Source organism: Pelodiscus sinensis, chromosome 32, assembly GCF_052426305.1.
Source record: "Pelodiscus sinensis isolate ZL-2025 chromosome 32, ASM5242630v1, whole genome shotgun sequence".
NCBI classification, from domain to species: Eukaryota; Metazoa; Chordata; order Testudines; family Trionychidae; genus Pelodiscus; species Pelodiscus sinensis.
Window position 1 is genome coordinate 11576057 of NC_143083.1, and position 27575 is coordinate 11603631.

General features: G+C 66.8%; 1 protein-coding gene across 6 annotated transcripts in view; it reads left to right on the top strand.

The window, feature by feature from the left end:
• The first annotated feature begins 1282 nt into the window (after nt 1–1282).
• Nucleotides 1283–27575, top strand: part of SSBP4 (single stranded DNA binding protein 4) — a 39745-nt gene continuing 13452 nt past the window's right edge. Inside the window, exons 1-4 of one of the 6 annotated variants that reach the window (XM_089774974.1) lie at nt 1283–1472; nt 9590–9662; nt 10421–10517; nt 13748–13832. Coding sequence is in view for 5 of the 6 variants with exons in the window: in XM_089774972.1 (XP_089631098.1) it covers nt 1417–1472; nt 9590–9662; nt 10456–10517; nt 13748–13832 (276 nt within the window). In the remaining variant the exon portion in view is untranslated. Of the gene's footprint in view, nt 1473–4626; nt 4689–4787; nt 4823–9589; nt 9663–10420; nt 10518–13747; nt 13833–26134; nt 26281–27575 lie in introns of those variants that run through there. The other 5 variants (XM_089774972.1, XM_075902909.2, XM_089774970.1 and 2 more) reach the window with 5 other exon arrangements.

The window sequence follows — 27575 nt, forward strand, 5'->3', positions numbered from 1 at the left end:
GGGGTGGGAGCTCTGGGCTTGGGGGGAACCAGACTCCTTCTGCTACACAGGTGGCACCCATGCACCAAGCTCACAAGCACCCTCACACCAAGCTCACAAGCACCCTCACACCAAGCTCACAAGCACCCTCGCACTAAGCTCACAAGCACCCTCGCACCAAGCTCACAAGCACCCTCGCACGGGCAGCCCTGGGTGCAGCAACTGCGAGACTGGAGCCCTGTGCTGAGATACAGACGTGCCCCTCCCCCATCTCCCTGGGGATACCGTTCTGCCCATGGAGACGTCCTGGGACTTTCCACCCCCTGGAACCATCCAGCATCTCCTCCGCTCGTGGGACCCAGCCCACAGCGGAGCAGAGGCCGATGAGCCAGCCGCAGCTGCGTGAGGTGCCGTGTGCCACGCCCCCCCCCATGTCAGCAGGGGCCCCAGAGTTTGGTCTCTGGGCTGCTTCCCAGCCTGTGAATGCAGCTCGCAGCCGCTCCAGAGGGACCACGATCAGAGGGTGCCAAGATTTGCCGTTCCCCTCACTTGGCTGCCCTTGGGCCTGGGCGAGAGGCCAAGCGGCACGGGGCTGCTGAAGGTGTTTGGCTGCTGGACAGGGGCGAGCGGCCTGGGCACAGCCCGCGGGGCTCAGCAGCGACTGACCCTGCGTACAGGGGACGTGGACACACAGCTCTTGGCTCCTCCATTCCCAGCAGGAATGTCCATGCGATTCAGGGGGCAGCGTTGCTCCGTGGGGAGCCCTAGAAAGGGGCATGCCCCCAAGGCGGGCGCCCCGATGTGCCCGTCGCACGGGGAGCAAACAGGCCAGCAGCAGAAACCCGCCTGGCGCCCGCTTCTTCGCTGGAAGCCAGCCGGGAGCCCCGGCCCCGTGCGGGGCATCGCCAGGGAAAGTGCGAACAATGGAGACGTTTCCTCCCCCGCCTCGCTGGTCCCCAAAGGGTTTCCCAGCAGGGGGGACACAGCCAGGGGGTGGGCGGGTTGGATTGGGGGTGGCGGGAGCGTCGTGGGGGGGTGGGCAGCGCTGGGGCGGCACGGGGCACGTGTCAGCGTGGTGGGGAATGGGGGGGGGAGGGTGAGCCAGTGCGGTGAGCGTCAAGGTGTGCCCCGCGCGTGTGCCCCTCCTTTCTCCAGCCAGCGTGTCGTTGCCCTTTTAAGAGCGGAGCCGGGGCGGGGGGAGGCGGCGCCGTTCCTGGAACAGCCAACAGAGACGAGAGAGAGAGAGAGCGAACGCGAGGGCGAGCGAGCCCCCTCCCTCCCCCCGCCCTGCTGCCTGCGCGGCGGTTTCAAGCTCCCCCGCCCGAGCGCCGCTGCCGGGTTTGCGGCCGCTGCTCCGGGCCGGGGCCGGCCGTGGCGATGGGGGGCTGCGCCGGCCGCGCTCGCTGACGGGCTGCCCAGGCGCCCCCCGGCCGCAGCATGTACGCCAAGGGGAAGGGCTCCGCCGTGCCCTCGGACAGCCAGGCCCGGGAGAAGTGAGTCCGCCGGGGGGGCCCGGGGGGGCGCCCGCGGGAAGTTCGGGCCGCGCACATGGGCGCGCAAGAGCCGGCGCAGCGCAGCGCAGCAGCCGGGAGCCGGCCCCACTTGCGCCGCCAACTTTGCGGGGCGCAGCCGGGGCCGGTCGCTGCGGGGGCCCCGTCGGGTGAAGTTGGGCGGCTCGGCAACTCCCCGCCCCGGGGGTGCAGGGTCCCCGCCCCGGGGGTGCAGGGTCCCGTCCGGGGGTGCAGGGTCCCCGCTGCGGGGAGCAGGTGCCGATCCTGGCGGAGCCCCGAGGTGCGGGGCCGCTGCCCTGCTCGGCTCCTGGGCTCGCTGCTGTTTCCTCCCAGCCCCCGGGGCAGCGGCCGAGCGGGGCCGCAGGGCGCCTGTAGCCCCCCCCCCCCCCCGCAGTTGGCCCGGACGGGGACGTGTACAGTGGGGGGCAGGTGGGGCGCCCTGTGTGATGTGTGGGGGTAAATGGCAGCAGCTTCGTGTGCCCGGGGGGCTGGGCCGGGGGAAGGTGCCCAGAGATTTCCCTGGCTGGGGGGGTTACTCTGTGGGGTGCTCCCTGCCTCCCCCAAGCCTCTGCCCTGGGCCTGCTCACGGTGTCCGCGCCCAGGCCGGCGTGTCGGGCGCTGGCTGGATCGGGGCCCTTTGGCTGGGGGTGCAGGCTGAGCCGCGTTGCATGCCCTCGGGCGCACCTGGAGTCCTAGGGGGACGGGGAGGGGGGTGAATCTCTTCCCATGGACTCTGGGCCTCGGAACAGAGGGGACGGAACCAGCCAGAGACCCTAGAGAGCAATGGTGTCCCTTCCCCACCCCCCACCAGCTAGGGCAGGGGTACGGGCTTGCAAAGTGGGGTGCAGACGGCCACTTGGCGCCTGGCCCTGGCGCTTCCCGGGACTGGTGGGGGTGGCCAGGAGCTTGGGGGTTCCCATAGGGTTAGGCCTCTCTTGGCCACTCCGCCTCTGTGTATCGGAGCCTTTTGAGGGGCTGGCGGCTGCGGTGGTGGGACCAGGAGGACTGTGGGGTCCTGGAAGCTGCGACGATAGAGCCAGGCAGGGCTGCGTTGATGGAGCCAGGCAGGCTACTGGGGGTCAGGGGTCCTGGGGCTGCAGTGATGGACCCAGGCAGACAGTGGGGGGCTGGGGGGACTGTGGGGACCAGGGGGTCCAGAGAGCTGCGGTGATCGAGCCAGGCAGGCTGCGAGGGGCTCAGGGGCTGTGGTGATGGAGCCAGGCAGACTGGGGGACTGTGGGGATCAAGGGGTCCCGGGAGCTGCGGTGATAGAACCAGGCAGGCTGTGAAGGGCTCGGGGACCAGGGGCTGCGGTGATGGAGCCAGGCAGGCAGGCGGTGGGGGCTAGGGCGTTTGCTGGGCTGGCTGCACAAACTGTTCAGGTAGCATGAGCAGAGAAAAGAGCGGAAGAGGGAAGCCCAGGTGGAGCTGTTTGCCTGGGCGCTGGCGCTAGAGCGGAGTCCAGCCGTTTCTCTGAGGGCCGGCTGGGTGCCCCCCAGAGCAGCTGCTAGCCTAGCCCTGGGGGTGCTGAAAGCCGAACAGGCAGGGGAGCTGGCGTGGGCCTGGGGGTGCCAGCTGGGGAGCCCAACGCTGACTTTACTCTGGGCCAGTTGGTCCCACTGAGGCAGCGGCGCTGACTCGGGGTCCCGGGGAGCGGCAGCCTCGTAGTGGCGGCGCTCGGAGCTCCGTCCCCTCGCTCATTCATAAAAGCAGCTCCGCCGGAGCCGGGGACACGCCTCTGCCCGGCACATCAATCAGCGTGGGAGGGGAGCTTGTGTGTCCCTGTGTCACCGTGCCCCCTCGCAGGCCAGTGCACGGCCCTGTTCTGCTCCCTGTCCCCAGGGCGTGCCAGGCTGGGGGAGAGGGGGGCAGAGCTTTGTCCGGGTTCCCCTGCTCCGTGACCATGGCTTGGGTCTGGAATGTGGTGGGGAGGGTCTGTTCCATTACATGCCCAGAGCGGGGGGGTGCAGGCTGGCTCAGCTGTCCTGGGGGCTTGAGGTGCAGGGGCCCAGCCGGCTGGCAGTGTTGCCTAGTGGGGGGACTGGCTAGAGGAGCAGTGGGGCCTGCAATTCCAGACCCTGCCCTGGTTTAGCACGATGGGAGTGGGGAGGGTCACACATGGCTGAGGGGGTGAAGCAGTCGGAGCCCCAGGCTGGCTGGGCTTAGCCGCACACGGGGTGAGCACGTTGGAGCCGGTGCAGCTACTCCGGGGAGGTTATTCCCTGCAGGATTGAGGCCAGGGTGTCTCTCTTGGACAGGGGAGGGGCTGTTCTTCCCCCCTGCCCTCTCTGCTTGCTGGCTGGGAGCCTGCGTCCTCCCCCCCCCCCCCCCGTCCTGTCTCAGGGCAGGAGTTCGGACCGGGCTGGCTGTGGGTGGCTCATGCCAGCTGCTTCCGGGCTCCGAGACGGGGGCATCTGGGCCCGCTCCCCCGGCACACGGCCATTCTCAGCACGCCCCGCCCGCTGCCGCGTGTGCGCTGGCGGTGCCCGTGCTGCCTGGTGAGGACAGCTGGTGCCGCGAGGGCAGGTCAGCCTGCGAGGCGAGAGATGGCAGAGGCCCCAGCGTGCCAGCTGAGCCCGAGTCCGGGGGAGATGCCAGGGGCTTTGGGAGGAACCGCTTTGGGGGGGGTCTGACCCTTCTGCGCTCCGTGGCACGGCAGGAGGCGAGCGAGCAGCTGGGGGAGAGGGCCGGAAGGCGGTAAGGGAAGGGGTGCAGGAGAAGTTGGCATCTCAGCTTGGACTGGTCCATTGGTGGGGGGGGGGGCGCACCTCTCTGTTGGGGGAGCTGCCGTAAGGGGCGGAGAGGCCGGTGCACCTGTGCCGGAGCATCTGTCTCCCAGCTGAGCCGTGGGGAGAGGGAGGCCCAGGAGGCGGACTGGGGAGGCTGCAAAGCGGAGAACACGTTTGGGGAGGCCTGGCTGGAGCTGGGGAGCCCCCCGGGAGGGGCAGCTGCTCCTGGGAACGGGGGGGGGGGGTGGGAATCCAGTCTGGCTGGGGGAAGCCAAGCCTGAAATCGACCCCCAGGAGCTGGGGCAGGTCTCCCCCCTCCCCTCGGGGAAAGCAGCCTGGCAGGGGCCAAGCCCCCTTGCAGCAGGCCGGCGGTGGGAGGACCCAGAGCAGGGGTAGGACTTACAGCGGGCAGGCCCGGCTGAATGGAGCCGCAGGGAGCCCAGCTCTGCCCTGCGGCTGGGGAAGAGGGGTGAGAAGGGACTGAACCTCTCGGGGGGGCAGCCGGGCGCGTGGGGCCCTGGAACGTCGGCGGGGAGGCGGCACCAGCCTAGACGTGGGCCCTTGGGCGGCTGAGCTGGAAGCGATGGTCCCGGCCGGGGCACAGTAAGCTGCCGGGATTCGCTGCGCTCCGGGGCGGGGGCGACTGGCTTTGCCGTGAGGGTGCTGTGGGTCAGCCCCTGGGAACGTGACTCGGCTGGGCCCACCTCGACCAGACCCCAGCCTGCCTTCCCTTTGCGGGGCGACTGGAAGGGAAACTGAGGCAGGTGGACTGGTTGTGCCGCGGCGGGAGGTGGGGGCTGCCCTGCTGCAGGAGGGTTGCTGGTGAGCTTTGGGTCTCTGGGTGCGGGGGGGGGGGGGGCTGCGCCCCGGGGCTGGCGGCTTCGGGCTCCGCTGCTTTGCTTCGAGGAAAACTTTGCATTGGAGCGTTTACACTGACGAGGACACGGGAGAGCGAGCCGGGCCCTGCCGCGGGGCACAGGGACAAAGCCGCTGCAGGAGGCGCTGCTCTCTGGAGGAGCAGGAAGAGCCAAGCTGGGGGGATGCCAGGGAACCCCCAAAGCTTCCCTCTGGGAGTCTGCCCCATAGAGCTTGTCTGGGATGTTTCTGTCTCCACCTCCCCCACCTGTGGGGTTGGGAGAGTAGAGGGTAGGGGGCTGCCTTCCAAAGAAGGGGGCACTGCCCACAAACTTGGGTGTGGGGCAGCAGCAGCTTCTGCCGGGGGTCTCGGAGGGATGGGTCCAGGACCAGCTGCGGCTTTGCTCTGCACAGGCCCTGAGCCGGGGAGGTTCTGAGCCCCCCATCTCTCCGGTCCAGCCAGTGGGAATTGGGGATGCCTGGGGAGCTGCTGTGGGAGGCTCAGCACCCCTCCCCCCAAACAAAGAGGGTGTAGCGGGGACAGAGAAGCGCCCGCGGCTCCTTCGGCTTGGGACCCTGCCCTGTCTGCCAGCCGAGCTCCCCGTTCAATTGGGCCTTGGCCAGGGGCCAGTCCGGTGTGTGGGGTCCCTGCTGGGCTGGGCCGGGCTGGGGGAGCGCTGGCCCCGGGCCGGGGGTGGCTGGTATCTGCAGCTGCGACTGGGGTGGGGGAATGGGAGCCGAGCCTGCCCCGGGGTCTGGGCGCCGGCTCTGCAGGGGTATGTCCGGCCCTGGCGGCTGCCCGGAGAGAGAAGGCGCCCGGAGGACCAGCTGGGGAGCAGGGAATAGATACTCTCCCCTTGGAATCTCTCTCCGGAGCGCGGGGTCAAGGCCTTGCGTGCGCTCAGGGTGGTTCTCCCCTCTCGGATCCCGGCGCCCGTCCCCCGAGCCTCGGCCATAATCCAGAGCAGTCGCCTCCCCACCCCCAGCAGGCTCCAGGGTGTCTCTGGCCCCTCTCCCTTCCGGGCAGGTCCCTGCTGGGGGAGGCTTGTGTCCAGCTGCCTGGCGGGTTCTGTCCCCGGCTGCCCGTGCGGGCCGGGCTCCCCAAGAGGAAGGCTTTGTGGAGACGCGCCCGCCTGGCTGCACGGCATCCCCTCCGGGCGATTGCTCCTTGGCTGACTCCCGTCCGCGTGGGCCTCAGCTGTCACCCGCTTGCCCCCGGCTCTGCGAGCAGCACGTCCCGCACGGTGTCCCGCATGCTGCTCCCCTGGCGCCAGAGACCCCGCCGGGCCCGGCTGACCGTCTCTGCCCTCAGCCCGCCCCACTGCCACCGGGCTGGGCGCTTGCGGACGCGTTGCCTTGCGGGTCCCCATAACTGCCCACCCCAGGTAAACCACGGTGGGGGGGCCATTCCCGGGGCGGGCTGCTTGCGGGAGGGGAGCTAGAAAACCAAGCACCCTCTGTCCCCGCAGGCTGGCCCCGTGGCTCCGGCCCCACACACGGGCCTGGCTCTCCACTCCAGCCGTGGTGCCATTTCTTGGCGGGGGGGGGGACGGGGGGGGACGGGCAGCCGAGCCACCCAGGGTGTCCAAAGGCCCGAGTTGTGGTCCCAGCCCTGTTCACTGTGGTGCTCCGAGCCCCCCAGAAAGGGCTCAGGACTGTGGCCCAGCGACGGAACCTTCTGCTGGACGCCCGTAGGCCCCGCTGGAGCTGAGAACCAGGCCACGGACGTCTCGGGCTGGGCCCCCAAAGCTAGCAGCCGTGTTTGAACTCCTGCCTGGGTCTGTGGGTGCGTGGGCGGGAGGGGGACAGCGACTCCTCCGGGCTAAGGGTGGCATGGAAGAGGCTCTGGGGGTGTGTCTGCCGTGCGTGTCCTGGAGGGAGACAAAGATGGGGGGGTCTGAGCCCCCGAGGGCTGGTGGGGCTCTTGCCTGTCTCTGTTCTCGTGCCGGGCGGCTGGGGAGGTAGCTGAGCCCCTTGCCCCTTGGGCTCATCCCTGCTAATCCCCCCTCATGCTCTGCATCACGTGCATCACGTACCCCGTTGCCTCCCCTACCCCCTCGCCTGCGCCGGCTGGGAACACCCTCCTCTGCCCCCCGGCGGGAGGGGACTAAGGCTGCATCTACACTTGCTCCACAAAACTTTTGTTGTTCACGAATGCGTCCCACACACGTGCACCCCCCCCCCCCCGTGACTGACAAGGTGTTACAGCAGCACGTGCGCTCCTGCCGACCGAGCGAAACCCGCTCATTGCGGGCAAACAGCGCTCACGCGCCGGCGTTCAGCGCCAGGGCGGTGGCGGCACACAGTGGTCACCATGAGCTGTGTAGTGCAGACGCACTGGATGTCAGGCTGCGTGGACCGGTTGCCAGCAGGAGGCTGGGCCAGAAATCACACCTGGTCTCAGGGGACCGAGCCCTCTAGGAGGCTGAGCGCTGAGGCCGAACCCTCGTGGGACGCTTGACTGCCTGTGTGGGAGTCCGCATGGGTCCTCCACCCAGTGCTCCCTGTAAGCTGAGCCCTTGGGCAGCCCCCCGGGAGAGATTCAGGTGCTGGCCAGCTGTTTCCCTTGGTGGTGCACATCTGCACATAAAATTTAGTCCGCACATGGACCAAAAATTAGAGGGAGCCCTGCTGGGGATGGAGGAGCGGGAGGCGCTTCCAGTCCAGGGATGTAATTCTTGGTGCTCTAGGAATGTTCCAGCTGCGCCTCTCACCTCCCTAATGTCATTCCCAGCTCCATGGATCCCCCTGTATCCGGGGGGGGGGGGGAGATAATCGACCACTCAGGGGAGCCCTGGGGTTTGGATCTCTGGCCATGGGGGGGTGAAACTAACCTCGTCCCTCCCGCCAGCATCCCTGTGGGTTCAGTGAGGCCATGTGCAGGGGGAGGAGCCAGCTGTGAGAACTGGGGGGCAGGGGAGCATAGGGGGGGGAGGGAGCCAGGGTTCTTGCAGGCAGCGGGATGGTGGGCGAGGCGCAGGAAGGGCCCAGGCAGGGGGAGCATGGGGTGCGTGCCTCCCGCTCCGCAGGCCGCGCTGGGTTCCCTGCTGGGGCGTGTCTCAGCCCGGCGGGGCCTTTGTCTGTCTCTGTCTGGGAGCCCGCCGGGCCGCCGGTGTTTATGCTCCGGATTTTCTTGCCTTGTCCCCGCGTTTCAACCTGCTCAGGATGTTCTGAATAATTGATGCCTCGCGGTGCTGGCAAATGGAGGGAGAAGCGGGAGGCAGGGGCTGGGCTGGGCAGGCCCCGCGCTGGGGGGCAGGGCAGTGCCCGTGATGTACGATAGGGGGACTGGGCACAGTGGTCCTGCCGGTGCCTCCGTCCCCCGGGATCTCGCGTGGGGGGCTGCGTGGTTTGCTGTGGACTGCGTCTCATCCCGAGCCGGAGCCTCTGGGCTCTGCCTGGGCGCTGCTCCGGTCGGGGCCTGCGGGAGATGGGGCGGGGGGCTAGGGGCTGTTCTCCGGTCCCAGCGCTGTGGCGGGGGAGTGCAAACCCCTCTCCCTGCAGCGAATGCCCAAGGAACCAGCCTGGGTCACTTCCAGGGGGAGCCATGCTGGTTCCCGAGTGCGCCCCCCCCGGCAGCCTGGTTCCCGTCCGGCAGGGTCTTTCTGGATTTGCCAGGAGAACACGGGAAGCTGCCCGTTTGGGTTTCGACCTGGCGCTGAAGAGTTGTATGATTCTCGCCGTGGGAGAGGGGTGGAGTCACACGAGAGCGGGGAGGGGGGCTGGCCGAGTTGTCCGGGGGTGTCGTGGGCTTGCGTTATGGAGGCAGTGGGAGCTTGTTGTTGGGGGACTTTGCATGTCACAGGTGGTGACCCCAACTGGGACCGCCCCCATGCTCTGGGGGCAGGAGTCTGGGCCCACAAGGGCTAGCAGCAAAGGGCCTCGTCAGAGTCTTTTCCTGCCTCTCCGTGGACCCTGGCGCCGTGTCAGCTGAGTCGGGCGCGCTCTGCTCCAGACCCAGGCCCTAGTGTGTCCGACTCTGCCCCGGAGGGCTGGCGTTCCCCTTGGCTTTTGCAGGGCCTGGCAGAGACGCCAGACTGCCACGCTCCTAGGTTTGGTGAGGTTCTTGGCTTCCTGCCCCAGCCTGATGTGTGGTGTGGTGGTGGTGTTCCACCCCAGAGGCAGCTGCCAGTGGACCTGGGGAGGGAGGGGCCTTTGTATCCCTGTTCCTGGCAAGGGGAGACGGGAACCTGCCTGCTCCCCACAGCCCCTGTCCTGTGCGGGCTGTGCTGTACCCAGCAGGCCAAGATGGCACGTGGGAGGCAGAACTGGGCTTGGGGGGGGCAGAGAGCTGGCCTGGTCTGGGGAGCCGTGGGGGGCGAGCGTGTAGGTCTCTCTGCAACTCGTCCCGATGCCGCACAGAGCCAGAGCTCACCGGCGTCCTTCTGGGATCAGGCGCTGTGGCTGGCTCTGCTGCACGGGCAGCCTGGTGCCCGGCGAGCCCCCGCATGGGGCCAGGGGCTGGGGGGCAGGGAGCGGGGTCCCTAGGACTGAGGCCTGTCTCCTTTCGCACAGGTTGGCGTTGTACGTGTACGAGTACCTGCTGCACGTTGGAGCCCAGAAATCTGCACAGACCTTCCTCTCGGAGGTACGACTTGCACAGGGAGGCTTGGGTGCCCGTCGGCAGCCAGGGGGCTGCCTGGTGTCTGAGCACACGGTGTGGCCCAGCCAGGGCACCGGAGGCCCTGCAAAGCGGGGGGGGGGGGGGGAGCATCCCAACCTGCTGGCTACTGGGGTGCTGGGTCAGGGAAGGGGGAGGGTCCCTGCCGCCCATTGGCTGCTAGAGCTGCCAATTCAACCCTGCTGGCGTACTGGTCCTGGGTACTGGCCCATGCCGCATTGGAGCGTGTGTGGCCGCAGCGTCGCAGGGGGCTGGTGCATGGCTGGGACGCAGGCTCTGCCGGGCCTGGGGCACGGAGAGGGACCCCTGAGTACATCGGGGGAGGGCCAGTGGCATTGGGGGAGGGAAGGGCTCCAGGGCCAGACCACTGGGGTGACTCCTCCATGTAACATCTTGGGGGCAAGGAGCCAGCTCTGGGGTGAAGGTGAGGGCCTGATGGAGCAGATGGGGGGGTCTCCCCACAGCACGTTGCGGAACAAGGTTCCCGGAGCTCTGCGGGTGCCCCTCGGTCGTGCCCTGCTGCCCCCACCGCCCTCCTGGGTGTGGCTGGCCCAGGAAGGTGGGGAGGGGGATGCTTGCAGGGAGCTGGCGGTGGGCCTAGAGCCCTGACCCACAGGGAACCCCTGTGGGGAGTGGGGTGCTGTGGGGGGTGGAGCACTGCAGGGGTTTGTGCCCACAGGCCCTGTCTGATGCTGCTGCGTTTCCAACTGGGGCCCCCTGTCCAGACCCGGCTCAGGTGGCCTGCCCCTCTCTCTTGCAGATCCGATGGGAGAAGAACATCACGCTGGGGGAGCCCCCGGGATTCCTGCACTCCTGGTGGTGGTAAGAGCCCTTCCAGCTCTGTGGGGGAGGGGCTGTCCAGGGGGTGGGGGTGGGGGTGGGGGGCTGTCCCCAGGCTACAGCCATGAGGCAGGCTTGCAGCTGGGTTCTGCACAAAGGGAGATGGCCTCTCTGCCCTCTCCTTGTCAGCAGAGACCCGGGGCGGGGTGGGTGTTAGTGGAGGGGGGAGGGCTGCCCCCGCCTCCCCCCTCAGTTCCTGTCCCTGCTGGCTATTCCCTCTGCTGCTGACACTCATCACCTCGTACCCCATAAAGCTGCTGCTCTGCTTTTCCCATCAGCACGCAGGAGCAACTGGAATTTATTTTGCCCCCTCCTCCCTCAGCCTGCTTCCCGGAAACACCCCGGCTCCCCCGGCGCTGGGCCCCGCCAAGCCCGGCTCTCACATATGGAGGCAATTTGGCCGGCCCCAAAAAGGCAGAAAGCACCGTCCCTAGGCAGCCACGGGGCTTCGTCCTGGCAGATCTGGGCCTGGCCGACTTTTCCTTCCCCCTCCCCCGTGTTCGGGGAGGAGCAGGACCCGGGGGGCTCCCGAGTTCTCCTAGCCCGGGGACCCGTGTGCAAATGAGGCAGGATTTGGGCTTGTCTTGCACAGTTCTTCCCATAAGAGAGGAGCATGGGGGTGAGGGTCCATCTCCTGAAGCCCTGTCTTGCCTGCCTGCACTGTGACAAAGTGGCTGCCAGATGCCCCATGGCCCAGCTCCACCTTCTGGAGCAGCCCAGCTGCTGGGGGCGTAAATCTCGCCTAGACCCCCAAGGGAGGGGGGCTGGCTCTGAGCTGCTGAGACAGAACCGTCTCCTCTGAGCGCACAGCTCTCCAGCCCCACAGCGCCATGCCAGGACTGTCCAGCTGGGATGCCTGGGTCTGTGGGGAGTGCTACCCCAGAGCATGCCTGGCTGGGGGGGGTGCCCGTGGGAGGATGCAGGTCTGTGGGGGAGGAAGGGGGAGGATTATTCAGGGTCCTTTCTGCGACCCAGCTGTCTCTCGCTTCATTGTGACATCACAATAGTCCCCTTAGCTACCAGCTGTGACATCACAAAGAGGCAGCCCAGGCAGTGACTGGAGCCCTGTTCCGTGCCCCCAGAGCCACAGGGGACCTGGGCCCAGCTCCCAGTATGGGACTGCCGATGTTGGGTGCCCACAGGAGAGGCCTGGGGGGGGGGGGGGGGGGGGCGGAGCTCACCTGCGAGTCGGGCCCCAGGAATCTGAGTGTAATCTCTGCTCCTGTCCCGGGGGTCCCTGGGGGTGAATATAGTAGAACTCCCACCCCACGGGATGAGCTGGGGAGGGCACAGGGGGAGGATGGGGATGAGGCCACGGTGAGTCCTTTCCAATCCTCAGGGTGGCGGTGGGTGGTCAGGGGTTGTGGCTGGACAGAGCAGCGGCCCGGGGCCAGGTCACAGGTGCCCGGCGGCCTGCAGGGGGCGCTGATGCCAGCCAGACGAGTGCACCAATGGGTTCAGTGCCTGGGGCCTCGCTCTGCTGCCCCATCTCCCTGGAGCCTGGCCTGGCCACATGGGCACCCCTGGAGTGAGCGGGATTTCAGGGCCATCCTGCCTGTGATGACATTGTGACATCAGAGCACTCGGCCACTCATCACCTAGCTCCACACGGTGTATTTGCATGCCATCTTCCTATTGGTGGGACGTGCCAGGCGTGGTTGACAGCTGTTGGCTTTTAAAGGGGCAGTGCTAGAAATTGGGCTGGGCAGCTCCCGCAGAATCGGCCCTTGGCTTGGCCCCATGAATTCCATGAACCCTGCCACGCCTGCATGGCAGCGAGCTCTGCCAGGCTCTGTGGGCTGTAAATAAACCCAGGCTGGTCCAGGGAGGGTCACCGCCAGCGAACACAGATGCGCACGTCCCCGCCAGCACCGGGGCGGATGGGCAGGTCTCCAGATGCAGGCGGCTGGAGCTACGGCACGTCGGCAGGAGTCACCGGTGCTGACACCCCGACCTGCAGGGGAAGGGGCGAGTCAGGGACTAGTGGTAGCCAGATTCAGTCCTTACTCGGCCTCATGCTTCCAGGGTGACCTTGGCCAAGTCAGCCAGGCTCTCTGGGCGGCCGTACAGTGAGCACGATGGCTCTGCCCTGTGCTCGCAGAGACCAGAGCCATCCAGCTGATCTAGCTCCAGTGCTTAGCAGCAGAGTCTGCCGGTCAGCGCCTCCGCCCCCACCTTCTCCCAGGGCGCCGGGAGCCAGTGGGGTGTTTGTGTATTTACCTGTTTCCAATAAACTGAAGGCTTATAGCAGACAGGGCAAGGGGGGGGGGGGGGAGTTTCCAGGCCATTGGGCTTAACCCTTGGGCTGCCGGGGTGTGGAGCAAAATGTGAGTGAGGACGGGGCGGCAGGGGGGAGGGGAGAAGATGCCCACAGCAAGGCTGCTCTGGCCAGCCCCATGCCTCCCCCTCCCCAGGATGCTGCTGCCTGATGGAAAGTTTTTGGAATTTCAACTTCAGCTCCTGCTGATGTTCTTAGCAACGGTTCCCAGGGAAAACACTGCGGTGGAGCCTTGGGCCGGGCGGGAGCCGGGCCAGCACCAGGGCCTGGAGCGGCTGTTGCATCTGGAATAGGATGGTCCCAGCACGCTGGGCCAGGTGTAGCCGTGCCCTTGCGCTCCCGAGGGTGCGGTTATTCTCCACTCTGCTGCGGGCCATTGGCCACAGGCAGCCACGTGCTGGGCTCCAAGAGCGCAGAATGGGCCTGCAGGCTTCCAGGCCAGCAGCCCCTTGCACAGCTGGCTGCTGGGAGGTCGAGTGAGTTTGGTGGGCTTTGGCTGAGGGGTTTCAGCAGTGCTTTTTGGGGCAGTGCTGCAACACCCCATTCCCCGTGAGAGCTGGCTGGCAGCACCCCTCCCCTAGCTCAGACGTGGCCTTGGGGCTCTTGGGCTGCCTGGGAGTTCAGTACAACTGAGGGCTACTGCTCAGGAAAGGCACAGGGCTGGGTCACTGTTAGAGATTGGGGGGGGGGGGCAGGGGACTGTGGCTCAGAATGGGGGGCACCAGCAGAGCGGGGGGAGCAGAGGCTGCGGGTCCGTATTAAGGGGCACCGGAAGAGCTGGAGGATGGGCTGTGGATCAGGATGGGGGGTGGGAAGGGGCTGTGGGTTGGGATGGAGGGGCTTGGCGGAGTGGGGGGTGGTAGGTAGTGCTGGGCCGGGTGTTGCCAGCTGGGCGGTGTACAGGGCCCGCCTGACGCGTGCGCTCTCTCCGCAGTGTGTTCTGGGACCTGTACTGCGCGGCGCCTGACCGCCGGGAGACCTGTGAGCACTCCAGTGAAGCCAAGGCCTTTCATGACTACGTGAGTAACCGTGGCCCTGCGGGCGGCCGGGCAGCGCGAGGTAGGGCTGTGCGGAGGTCCCTGTGCCCTGGCTGGGCAGGCATGGGGCTGATGGTCCCCTCCGGGCAACCTACGCCAAGCAGCCCTAGCCGTGAGGAGCTGCTGCTGTTACTCCCCTGAGCTGCTGGGTGTTGTGTTGTGTTGCCTGGCAGGGGGTGTGTGCGCTGTGACAGGGTGGGGTTGTGGCTCTAGCCTGAGGGAGCCGATATGCTGTGACGTGGTCTGGTGGGGATGGCTGTAGCCTGGGGAGGACGCTGTGCTGTGACAGTCTGGGCCAGGTGTCTTTAGCCTGGGGGGGGTGGGAGACGCGTTTGCTGTGACTGGGTCTGGAGGGGATGGCTGTAGCCTGAGAAGGACGCTGTGCTGTGACAGGATCTGGGGGGAACGGCTGTAGCCTGGGGAGGATGCTGTGCTGTGACAGGATCTGGGGGGGATGGCTGTAGCCTGGGGAGGATGCTGTGCTGTGACAGGATCTGGGGGGGACTGCTGTAGCCTGGGGAGGATGCTGTGCTGTGACAGGATCTGGGGGGCACGGCTGTAGCCTGGGGAGGACGCTGTGCTGTGACAGGATCTGGGGGGGACGGCTGTAGCCTGGGGAGGACGCTCTGCTGTGACAGGATCTGGGAGGGGACAGCTGTAGCCTGAAGGAGCCGGCGTGCTGTGACAGGGTCTAGAGGGGTACGTGTACCCTGGAGAGGCAGTGTACTGTGACAGGGTCTGGGGGAGACGGCTGTTACTGAGTCTGGCTGGCAGCGGGGTGGGCTGGGGAACACATTCTCCCTCCCACCCTCCCCAGCCAACTGCCTGGGAGGAGCAGGGTCCGAGGGTCAAGTCCTGTTGTGTGGGGGCACCAGCCTGGTGTCTGGGCCGGGCAGGAAAGGGTTACGGCTCCGATGCTGTTGAAGAGACGGCATGTTACCAGGGTTCGCCTGTGGGGGGGGGGAGCTGGCTGGCTGCCAGCCTGGGGCGGGGGCTGGGCGCTTCATGCACCCACAGGGCTCTGGACCCTGCTCTGGCTGGAGGGGAGAGCTGTGGGGCGGAGCTGGAGGAGGGGGCCTGCTGGGCCACCTTGGCCAGAGGGAGTTGAGGTCAGGCTTGGATGGGACCCAGACGTACCATGGGACGCCCTGTGGGAGATCAGGGGGCACCCAGCCATGGCAGGGCAGGGAGGGGCCGCACCCCACTCCCAGCTCACTGCCCTCCCGGGTCGGGCTGTGAATGTTTAACCGGTGCAGGCTGGAGCAGCCAACGGGAGGGGCAGGGCGTTGGGGCTCGCTAGGACCCAGCGGGCTGGCGGGACTCTACCCCCGGCTCCGGTTACGCCAGGCGGGGGAGCCGGGTGCATCTGGAGCCAGGCCCAGGACACCGGTTACCAGCTGCAGCGCAGAGCCCGCGAGGTGTCAGTAACAGAGAGCAGGGGGCACAGCTGGGCGTGCTCAGGGGGCAGGCTGTGAGCCGAGGAGGAGGGGCTGCCTGGAGCCGGCCAGGGAGCAGGGGGGCTACTGCCCATCTCCGGGGATGAAATGCTGGAAAGGGGCGAGCTCACTGGGCGGAGACGCACCCGTCAGCGGCTCCTGGGTCTGGGGCATGATCCGTTCTCCCTCCGTGCGCACAGCGGGGCGGCTGCACCCCAGCCCCCACGTCTTGCTCTGTGCCCGGCTGGCAGAGCAGGCCTCTTGGTTCCTGAGGGGTGCAGGGGCCTGGCTGGCTACACTCAGGACCCCTCCCTGGCAGTGCCCAGGAACGTGGTGACTGGGCAGTGGGGAGCCCTTTGGACTGGCTGATGGACTCTGAGTTGCTGGGGCTCAGCCCCTTCCTATCCAGTCCTGGGTCTTGGGGTGGGGGCAGGTCTGGGCCTCTTGCTTCCTCCTTTTTGTGCAGAGGCCTCAGCGGGGCTCCTGGCCCAGCCCACGCCTGCTGCCTTGGGCTGTGTAGAGTGAGCAGATGGCAGCTCCCCTCTTCCCTGGGCGCCCCTCAGGCTCCAGAGGGTGAGCGCAGGGCAGCTGAGGTTAGCGGCGCTGGCTGCGCTCTCGCCCCGGCTGCCCTTGGCTGGCAGGCTGTGGCGCACGGGGCATTAATATTTCAGGCCCGTGCTGCAGGGAGAGGCACGGCTCCTGCTGGAGCTCTGTGCACATGAATAATTTTCTGGGAGTGGAGCGAAGCGCCAGGCCGGGCCCCGTGGGAATCAGCCAGCACGCTCCGGAGAGCGCGGGGAGCGCCAGCCCTCTGCTGTGTGTATGTGTGTGTGTGTGTGTGTGGGGGGAGGCTTAAAGGGGCAGCAGCTCATTCTAAGCCACGTGGCTCCAATGTTCCCTCTAATTGTTTTCAGCCATGTGTGGAATACATTTTATTCTGTGCACCAAGACATAGGCAGAGGTGCACCACCAATAATGCTGCAAGCTCTGGGCGCTTTGCTAATCAGCTAGGTGGCACCTGAATCTCTCCTGGGGGGCTGGCCAAATGGTCAGCTTGCAGGGAACATTGTGGCTGCTGACTGCCCCATGGCCTGAGCCCAGCCACAGGTGCTGCCGCCCCCCAGAAATCTCCAGGGCCAGATGCTGTGATTCACAGACGTGCTCAGAGAGAGGGAGAGAGACTTCCTGTACATAGGAGTGTGCAGCGAAGTAGCTGTGCGTGTGCATGCAACCTCTGAACACACACAGACACACACTTCCTGCATGCACACCCACCGTGACAGGCACATGCATGCACCCCACCCCAGACCTCTGGCCGCTCCCCAGTAGTCCCCCCCACCTGCCAGCCAAATCTTCAGGGTTCACTTTTAAATCACATTTTCAAGGCTTAATTTGTAACCCGGAGGCTGCAAACCAGGCAGCTGGGCCTGAGGAGCCGGGGCCCCAGGCTGGGTGTGTGTCTCTGCATGTTAAGCAGGGCCTGCCCTGGACGGAGCCTGGATGGGAGACCTCCTTGGGAAGAGCTGGGCTGGTGAGTGTGGGGGTGCTCTCCCTCCTTCATGGGCCTGCCAGTGCCCCATGCATGCACAGCCTTCCTCTGCCCGCCTCTCCCCCCCCCCCCAAGGGGGGACCTTGGTTTTTGGCCCCACTGGACCTGCAGTAGCTCTGCTCCCTGGCACTGCATGGGGCTCAGACCCAGAGGGAGGGGCCGCCCCTTAGCTACGTGGGGTATGAGGACCTTGCTCCCACTTGGCAGGGTGAATAGCAGCTGGCTGTGGGCTTGTGGGGCAGCTCTGAGGTGTGCTTGGGGCAGTCAGCGCCCCACTCCCGGGATGGCTGGAGCTTGGAGCAGGGGGCTCGCTTGGCTTGGCTGTGGGGGGCCAAGCGGCTCGGACATCTGGAGGGAATTAGCCCCGGCAGCCGGCGCAGGAGCGAGGAACAGCCAGCGGGCGTGTTGTCGCTTCTCCGCTGCGCCTGGGTCTGGGGCCCCCTGCCAGGCTCCGGGGCCGGCGTGGCCCCGGTGAGCCCTGTTCCATGCACACTGCTGGACGGGGGCTGGGGGCTGCTTTCCCCCATGCAGCCCTGGAACCACCCCAGGCTTGGGCAGCCTCAGGGAGGGGTCCCGCTCCAGGGCCAGGCCCAGCACACGCACCATCCCGCCCGCCCGAGACCACCCTGGCTTCCCCTCCAGCCCCCAGGGACCCTGTTCCCCTGCTCAGAGGCTGCCACCTGCCCCAGGAATCACGGGGTGATGAGCACACTGTCTCCTAGGGAGTTAATCAGTGGCCACAGAGTCAACAGTGCAGCCCAGCCCCCCCTCCCAGCTTGTGTTTGACGAGTGGGGCAGGCCCCTGGCTGTTTGTCCCGGCGCTGGCGTTGCTGCAAAGTGCCGGCTCCCTGAGGCTGGTGGAGCCAGCACTGTGGGCATGCAGGGCGGAGCGGGGCCCTGGTGGGATGGGGCAGCTGGCGCTGTTTGGGGACCCCCCTCTGTGCAGAGAGGGAGGGGAGCTGGGCTGGGTGGGGCAGCGGGGAGCCAGCTGGTAAAGTGGGCAAGGGCTGCAGGGTGAGGGTGCTGGGGTGGGCGGCAGGCAGGCTCCGGCTGGCTCTGAATCTTGGGCCCGGGGCTGCAGCAGGGAGGTGGGGGGGCTGCGGCCGCAGAGGCCGTGTGGGGAGGAGGCTGGTGCTGTGGCTGGCGGGAGGGAGGCGTCTGGTAGCGATGACCCCAAGGGGGCAGGCGGACACCTGCCTTCAAGCAGCCTTCTGGGTATGGCACAGCACTCCCCTCCCCTCCCTCCGGCCCCCTTAGAGCAGAGCTTCCCCCCCCCCCCGTCGCCCCGGGCATAGCACTCCCCTTCCCAGCTCAGCCCCCAGCCTGGTGCCCCTTCCTGACCCAGCCCCCCCGCGGTGCCCCTCGCTCAGCACCATGCCTGTCCCCCAGCAGCCCGCCCTCTGGCAAGGAGCCATCTGTTTGGTTTGCTGGCTCTTTAATTACTCGGGTCTATTTACTGACACTACAGGCAGGCTGTTGAGACGGATGCTAATTGTCGTGCGTGCCAGGCAGCCCCAGCACCGTGGGCAGAAGGCCTCCAGGCCAGCACCCTCGCACTGAGCCAGGAGCTGTCCCGGCTCCGTGGGGCAGCCCAGGAGGCCAGCTGGGAGCAGGGGCCACGGGTGTGTGGCCGCCCAGGGGTGCACCGGCTCCAGGACCGCCCCAGATCCGGCTGCGGTTTGGGCAGGAGAAGCGGCTTTGCGTCTGGCCTTTGCCCTTGGCTGCCCTGGCAAGGCTCTGTGCCCAGGGCATGCGGCCAGCTCTCCCCATGGCAACTCCGCAGCACTCGGACCCCAGCTGTGGGGGCCAGCGGGTGCTGCTTCCCCCCACCCCCCCTTGTTGGAGGAAAGTACTGAGCACAGCGTGATGCGCTCTGTGGGGACAAGGGGCGGGGAATCGGCCCTTCGCGGGGTGGGGGAGGGAACGAGATGGGCTCGTTAGAGGCTCGGAGAACCAAGGGACCTCCTGTCCTGCATCCGGGGGTGCAGGCTGCCTCTGCGCTGGCCCCTTTGTCTCCTCCCTGTGGAGGCAGGAGCCAGGCAGGGCTGGCTCTGTTGTCTGTGCCAGACCCCCTCCGCCATGGCCCCACGGGGCTCCTGACAGCATCTTGCCCAGAAAGGGGCGCCAGAGCCAGGGTTTGACAGTGTCTTGACCGTGGGGGGCAGAGTTAGGTCTGGGTGGCTGAATGTGTGTGTGTGGGGGGGGTGTCTGGGGAGCGCTGGTCTAGCAAGGGGCACTCCAGGACCCTGACCCAGACACAGCCGGGTGGGGGTGGACGGGGCGGTGTGCATGATGGGGGGAGGGTCCCCCTGGCCCCTCTGCTTTTGTGATCCATGAACAACACCCACCCACCCCCAGCCACGTGGTGCTGGTAGCCCAGGCCAGGGCCAGTTGCTGCGGCTCTGGCGCCCGTGTTCTGCCACTCTGAACCCTTCCCCCCCCCCCTCCCCGATGCCCCTTGCCAGGGGGGTGGGGCTGCCTCAGTTCTCCAAGCCCCCTGCCTGGGGCACTGGGCACTCCTGAGAGCCACAGGGCTCTGCCCTTCTCCCCCTTTCTCCAGCTCCCCTGGAACGTTGCCCCATGGGTCTGTGCTGCTCTGCCCAGCGCATGCCTGGGGGTCGCTCCCAAAGTTAACCAGCTCTGGACAAACACGGGCAGGCGTCAGGAACCCGCCTTCTGAGCAGAGCCAGCCCCCCCCCCCCCACATCCCTACCCAGATCTCCCCCTTTTCTGCTAGATTTCCCCTCCCCCCCCCTCCCCCCGCTCCTCTCCCCCGATCTCCCACATCCTGCTGGGTCAGCAGCTGGGAGGGGAGGCCCGGACCACGTGTGAGATGCTCAGGGCAGCATCACCTGCCTGGAATCGATGCCCCGCTGCCTGGCTGTCGCAGTAGCCACTGGCTGGCAGTAGGCTCTAGTGGTTAGAAACAGCCAGGGAGTCAGGGCTCTTAGGGGTCTGTTCCCAGCTCAATCCCTGACTCTGCCTGGCCTTGGACAGGGCCGTGCATCTGTCTGCCCCTCCCCAGGCAGCCCCCTCTTTAGGGCGGTATCTAGGTTCAGCCCCCCCCCCGGCCCCATGCCCTCTGGCCCGGGGGCTAAGGAGGTTGCTCAGGCCATATTTGCCTCGTGCTCTGTGTTTTGTCAGAGGGTGTGGCAAGGGTAGGGGCTGGCGCTGAAGGGGTTAATGCCCCCCCCCCAGCCAGGCTCTGCCACTCGCTGCCCCCCCAGCCGTGTGCTCTGGGCAGAACTGATTGCCATGCTGGAGTTAATGAGAATCTCGGGTCAGGCGGCACAGGCAGGCCCCGTTGCCATGGCAGCGCGGCCGTGCATCTGTAAAGCGAAAGCGCTGGGGGAGCGGGGAGGCCGTGGGGGGGCCCGGAGCCCTGGCACAGGGGGGCTCAGGGCACAGCCCCACAGGTCACTGGCCCTACTGCAATCCTGCTGCCGGGGGGGTGGTTAGCACCACGGCCGGGGGGCAGGCACCAGGCCTGGCAGGGTCTGCTGGCGGATCCCTGCTGTGGCAGCGTTGGGCTCTGCTCACAAGCGGGGTGACCATGGGCCTGTAACTGGCCCCCTGGGATTGGTCGTTACGGTGCTTTGGGGCGCTTGGCAGGGCACCCCTGCGTCCCTCCCCGCGGCTTTGGGGACTGACCGGGCTTGCAGCCTCTGGCCGACAGGCATGGAGCCCTGGGGGAGATGTAGAGCAGAGACTGCTCCATCCCCAGGACCCACGGTGCGGGCCTCTGTCCCAGCAAGCCCCCCTTGCGGTGCGGGTCCAGCTGCCTGCCAGTGCCCCCACGCTGCTGGGCAGAGTCACGCTGGCAGCCAGAGAGCATCACTGAGCCAGGGGCTTCCAGTGATCCCCATGGCCCAAGCCAGCAGCTGGCCAGGAGCCAGACGCGGGGCCATTGGCATGTCTCCCCGGCAGTGCCGCTGGGAGGTTATTGTGCCCTGGGCCTGTTTGGGGTGCAAGGTGCCCCCCTCAGGCCTGGCAGGAGGAGGGCCCATGCCCCAGCGCCTCCGGCTGTGCCACACCCCCAGCACCTGGCTTCTGATCCACAGCCAGCTGCGTGGCACGGCTGCCCCATTTAGCTCCTGAGCTGCAGGTGTTTAGTCAGTGGGAGAATTGATGGTCTGCGGCCTCACCCCCAAGCAACCCACCCCGGATTGGGCCTGAGCCTGCTGGGACAGTGGGGGAGGCCCCAGGGATCATAGGGGCAAGTCTGTGGCCAGCAGCAGAGCAGCTGAACTTGCCTGCCTGCGGGACCCGGGTCTGACTCTGGACAGGCTCCCTTGGCCCCTGCCTGTCTGGTGAGGGGAGAGCCCCCCACTTGTGGGGCTGGCGGGACAGGAGCCCCAGAGCTCGCTCCTCAGGCAGGAAGACTGACAGCCCCCACGGGCAGCACCACTGGACCCTGTCTGAGCTGTGGGGGGAAAGGGGTGGCTCGGGGACCAGCTGCCTGTCTTGGCCACTAGCCAAACCTGGGGGCTGGCCGGCCAAGCAGAATGGCTGGTTGTCCGCTGCATCGTGCTGCCCCCTGCTGGCTGTGCACAGACCGCCGAGAACCTGCCCCGGGGCTGCTGGGGTAAAGCCGGGCGGCCCTGCCAATTGAAGTGTCTCAAGCATGGAGGGCGGTGAGGTGGCTGAGTACGTGGGGACAAGGCGCTGGCTGGGGAGAGGCGGTTTTGGGGTGGCATAGGCAGGGGCGCGGGGCACTCCAGGACCCTGACAGATACAGCGGAAGGGGGGTGGAGAATAGCGGGCGCTCCCGGTCCCTCTGCTTTTACACCCACCCACCCCCGGCCATGTGGGGCTGGTGGCAAGAGCTAAGGTCGGTCCCTGCAGCGCGACCCCGCGGGAAGGAACAGCGCTCTGGGGCAGGGGTCGCAGGTGGGGCTAGCGCCGCCTCGAGGCAAGCCAGGGAGAACTGGTGCCCCTCTAGGTCTCCGGGCGACAGGCAGGAAGGCCGGGAGATATCCTGTCGGAGGAGGCGATCTGTCACCACGCAGCCTGCTAGCCCGCGAGCACAGCTGGCCGGCTCCCGGGGCCAGCCCCTGCACTTTACCCCAGTGCCTCCAAGGCTACCCTTGTGCTTTTGCCCAGGAGAGATGGAGAAAGCGGGTCTCTGCCCCTCTCCCTGGTACAGCCAGCCCATGGTGCCAGAGTATGGCAGGAGCTATGGGGATCCCGCCCCTCTGCCCCCGCCCCGGAAGCTCATTGCCTGCCAGTCCTCTCCCCTGCACTCCCCTCCTCTCCCCTCCCCTCCCCAGCTCTTTAGTCTCTGATACTGTGTGTGCATCTCTGTAGTGCCCATCACCACAGCCTCCTGGCACCCTGGCTACAATGGGCTAGGGGAGGGCACCAATGCTATCACAGCGCTTCCTGGGAGCACCCCTTTGCTCCAGGCCCTGGTACCCCGTACCCTGCCCTCTGCATGCTGCCCGGTGCCTTTCAGTGTCCAGGAGAGAGCCTGGTGCCAGGGCAGGGTGGAAGAATCGGGGGCTCAGAGCAGAGTGGGACAGCTGGTGTTTGGTGGGTCCTGGGGAGCTGCCAGCTACCATTGCACCCCATGTCCCTGGGGCCCACTCCAGGCTCTGGCTTCCCCCAACAACTTAGGTGTCCCCCTGCCATGGAGGCTTTCCCCTCCCCTGCACAGCACCTCCTGTCCTGCCCTTCTCTCCTTGCCTCCCGGCACCCCTGCCTTCCCCTCCCCGGTGTGGGCCCCTTCCCCCGCAACCCCCCCTTTCCTCCCTCCCTCTCGCTCTCTGGTTTTCGTGACCTTGATGCAGCAGGAAAAGCAGAGACTCCCCAACCTGTTGCCATGGCAACACCTGTTTTGCATCTCCAGCCCCAGACACGGGCTGTGATTGACAGTGCGGGGGGGGGGGTGTCCCCAGTCCTGCTCCCGGGCAGCCCCTCACCCTCCTTTCTCAGTACTGCCTCTGCGGCGGTGCCCGGCTCGTGCCCAGCCAGCTGGTGCGGGCTCAGCCCTGGAGAGCTGGGCTGGGCGAAGACCCCAGGAGCCCACGCTGAGGGGCAGCTGGCGTCTCGCCTTCAGTCCGGACACAAACCCAGCCCCAGCCCAGCTTATCACACCCTGCCCCGTGTGCAAGGGGGGCCTGGGGCTCTTGGAACCGTGGGCCAAGGCCAGGAATTTCCTGGGCCCCGTCTGCCATGGGGGTAGCTTCGCAGGACCCTGCTGTGCGGCTGGCACCTCTCGCTTTAACCCTCTCCCAGCTGCTGGGTCCGGGCTAGCCTGTCTCACGATTCACCTCCCTTGCCCCCACATGGGCATTCTGGCTGCATACGCTGCCCCCTTATGTCCCACCCACCTTGGGCCCCCAGAGATGCAACTGTGGGCAGCAGCTGCCTGTTGGTGGCCCAAGTTGGGCCGGGCTGTGGGGCAGGTTCAGGACCACAGCTGGGAACAAGCCCCACCACTGAGCTCTTCTGGCCCTTCTGCCGGCTGTGGCTAGCTCCCCGTCCCTGGTTCCGTTGGGGCTCTGGGCCCGGCCCGTGGCGCCATGGTCCCTGGGGCACCAGCGCTCTGCCCAGGCAAGGTGCTAGCTCCCTCGCCTAGATCCCTGCCCTTGCTCTCTTGCTTGAGTTGCCCCAGTGCTCTCAAGGTCGGCAGCGCATGGTGCCCTGAGTCCTGGGTCCGGACTTCTGGGTTCCATCCCGAGCTGTGGGCCGGGGGAGCGAGTCTGTGCCTCGGTTTCCCCGTGCACTTTGCCGGGGGGCTATTTCCCTCCTGGGTGGCCGGGAGATACGGTGTCCCACTGGGGTCGGGAGGTACTGAGGGACTGGTTGCCTCACTGGACTAGGCGCCTGGGTGCCCATGCCCTGCCAGGAGGTTGCCACCTCTCCTTGCTGGCATGGCCTCCCCGGGGGGGCTGCATGCTCACTGCACCTTTGTGGCATTCAGGCTTCTCCTGCAGTCCTGCCATACCATGCCAGGGTGCCCAGCTTCCCTGCAGGCAGCATCCCCACCCTACCAGCGCCCCTGGGGTAACGCGCGTGTGCATGTTCCAAGTTGTGCTGCAGCAACGCAAAGCACCTCGGGGGGGGGGGGCGGCTTTGGGGAGTGGGGTGCAGGGTGAGGGCTATTTGTCGTGCAGCGCTGAGCCAGCCTCCCAGGTGCGGAAAAGGGCCAGGAGCCCCGCGGCAGCGTGGCTGGAGGGGGCGCCCGGTGGGGGCGCAGCGGGGCCCAGCTGCGGGAAGCTCCACACAAAGGGCCGTGCGCGGCAGGCGCAGGTGGCCAGGCGGCGAGGGGGTTAACGAGTGCGGGCGGAATGGGGGGGGCGCGCGGGGGATTTGCAGGGCTGGCGTTGGGGAGGCCGGTTTCATGGGGTGCCGCTGGGCTGCCTCGCCTCTGGCGCTGTTGGTTTTGGCTGCCTGCACAGACTCTCCATTGTCTTGCAAATGATTTGTGCATGGCTGTAAAGTGAGTTCAGCTGGGCCCTGCCTGCTCTGATCCTGCAGCTGATAAATGAGGCAGGGGGCCATAAGAGCGTCTGCCCGGCCAGCTGCAGGGCCCTAGCGCTCGCTCCCTCCCCTCTGGAGCAGAGAGGTTGCCTGGGCCAGCCCCCTGGCTAGTGGGGACAGGGCACTAGTAGGGGCAGGGCGGGAGCGTTCCCGCTGCCTAGGGCCTGTGTGGCTTCCCAGGGGAGAGGGTGGATGGGCACCGACTCAGGGAAGTGGCATTGGCCAGCGGCGTGGGACAGACAGGCCCGTCTCCCACTGGGCTGCTGCCTAGACTCTTGCCCCGCCCCATAAGCAGAGGGCCCGGGGCTCCGTGTGCAGGACCGGCCTCCCCCCTGTATAGCACCTCGGGCTCTGAGCGCAGGGGAGTGCCATGGGGCACCGGGAAGGCAGGGCCTCGGCTCCCCAGGCTGCAGGTTGGCAGCGCGCAGTTCCCTGAGTCCCAGGTCCGCACTTCTGGGTTCCATCCCGAGCTGTGGGCGGCGGGAGCGAGCCTGTGCCTTGGTTTCCCCGTGCACTGTGGGGGCTGATATTTCTCTCCTGGGTGGCCGGGAGATAGTGTCACACTGGGGTCGGGAGGTACCGAGGGACTGGTTACCTCACTGGACTAGGGACCTGGGTGCCCATGCCCTGCCAGGAGGTTGCTCCCTGCTGGCGTGGCCTCCCCAGGGGGGCTACATGCTCACTGCACCTTTGTGGCATTCAGGCTTTTCCGCAGTCGCCGGCTCAAGAGGTCCCAAGGAGCAAAGCGCAGCGAACCCACCTGCCTCTCGGCTCCCTCTGCCTGGCCGGCCCCCGCAGCATTCCTGCCTGCCAACAGGGGTGAGCTAGCCATGGGGAGGCCAGGAGTCCCCAGCCCGACCTGCTCCCCAAGAGAAACTCCCTGCATCTGAGCAAGTGCCTGACGCCACGTGGGCATCGCGGCAGCGCCCGGCCGCTTCTTCCTCCCTCACGGCAAACAGCATGGAAAGAGAACCCCCATGTAGGGTTCTTCTGCCCCCCTCGCCCGCCTGGGATGACAGGCAGAGGGGCGACGGACGTAAAACCCCAATTAACTGATGAACCCGGTTGGAGCAGCCTCCGGCCCACGGTTCTGCCGGCACCCGAAGGAGTCGGGTACTGGCTCTGTGTGTGTGTGTGGGGGGGTGCAGCTGTCAGTCTGCCGTCCCAGTTGTGATTGTGTTGCGTGGCATTGCTTGGCAGGGACTAGCGAGTGAGAAACCCACCCGCCTACGCAGCCTCCTTATCTCTGCTGTCCATGCCCGCGCTCGCCGGCAGGCACTGCGCAGCCCACATCAAAGCGGACTCCGCAGGGAGGGGGCTGCCTGACAGGACCCCACGGGCACGGTGCTCCCCTTCCTGCCCCCCCCCCCTGCTTTGCAGCGCCTGCAGCCGCCTGGCCCCGGGCTGCCGAGCAGTGGGACTGTGCCCGGGCGGGTGGCGGTGCCTCTCCATTTAAGCGTGATGGAGGGAGAGTTTCCAGGAGAGGCCGGCTGCGTGCGGCGCCCGCTTGCTCAATTGGTGACATCTGTCATGGAAGGGATTAGTCATATTGCATGTAAATGAGTCACGGGCTCTTGAGAGGAGCCGCTGGGCTGCGGGGGTAGCAGGGCGCACGCCGTGCGAGGGACTGCAGGGTGCCCGAGCCAGCCAGATCCCTGTGCACCTCGTCGGTGAATATGCCCAGCTGCTCTGGGAGGCTGGGCCATTGTGACATCACCAGGGGGCCTTCTGATGTCATCCCAGCCTATGATGTCACAATGCACGTTCTGGCAGGACCCTGGGGGTTAGTGGATAGGGTAGGGCCAAGAAAGGGAGATCCCTGCTCCCCTGTACAGCATTCGGGGCAGGTCTGTGTGGGGTGCCCAGGATCAAACATGCTGGACATGGAGGGTTGGGTCCCTTGGGCAGGTGTCGGCACGTGGTGCCAGCGGAAACAGAGACGATGTCCACGGAGTGGCAGGTGGGCGCAGGGCTTGGATCACTGCGCAGAGCGGGAGGGGGCAGGCTGGCTGCCTGGGGAAACGGGGACACGTCCCTGTGCTCAGCGAGAACTTTCCATGATAAATGCAGCTTGGGCAGAGGGCCGGGTGCTGCATCAAAAGCCCTGGGGGTACCTCTTCTCCATAGCAGGTACCAAGAGCAGCAGCAGGAGCCACCCCCTGGTCTGGAGGGGTCCCACCTCGGGGCCCCCAGGGTACCAGCTCCGGAGAGTCCATCTGCATTCCGAAGGGAATGGTTTTGGGGGGCTATTGATCTGCCCTGGACCCAAACCGGCAGTACCTAGAGGGGAGAAGTCCTGGGTCCCAGACCCCCGCACACCCTGCTAGCCAGCCCCTGCCGTGGGGCTGGCCCAGAGCTGGTGCCCCTAGCAGGGAAAGGCCCTGGGTCCCACTGAATCTCTCCCATGACTCCTAGCCAGTCTTGCTTAGGACCAAATCTTTGCTGGAGGGTGGGGAGGACCCTGACTGTGTTAATTGCCCAGAGGCTGTGGGGGGGAGGGCTAGGATTAACCCTCAGCTTGCCATACTGGGCTGAGCCCAGCTGGACTGAGAGCCTTGGGGTCCCGGGTTCTCGCCCCAGTAGCCTACTGCTCTGTCCGTAGTGGGTGGCAGTGGCACCGGCTGTATTGAACTAGTACGAGCCGGGTCTTTCGGGTGGGGGGCAGAGATCATGCATGTGGGGCTAGGGGCCTGCCAGGCTCAGGAATGAGACAGGCAGGTGCTAACACCCTGCACCCTCACCGCACGGCAGCTGAGGAAGAGACATAGGGAGGGAGGGGACCAGACCTGAAGCAGGGGTGAGGGCCGCATGCTGTGCCCCTGAGTCACAGCTGTGGCCTCCCCTCAGGACATGCCTCCACCTGGCCTTGGGCGGAAGGTGCTCGAAGGGCTGCAGAGGAGAGAGCCGGTGTGCTCTGGGGAAGAGAGAGACTGTCCGTTGGATCTGGGGATGGCTAACCTGGTCCCCCACAATAGGGCCTGCCAGTGTGCCCAGCCTGGCTCTGGCAGGGCCCTGGGAAAGGATGGGGCATCTGGTCTCTGTGGCCTGCCTGTTTCTGGCTTTGGTAACCAATGTTCCCTCACATTTTTCCATTTGTGTGTGGAATAAATTTTGTGCTGTGCACCGATGCAGGTGCAGATGTGCACCACCAACAGAAACACATGCTGCCAGCAGTGGGTGCTCTGTTAATCAGCTGGGCAGTACCCGTTGGGCGGGTGCCCAAGCGCACTGCTTACAGGGAGCACTGCTGGTCAC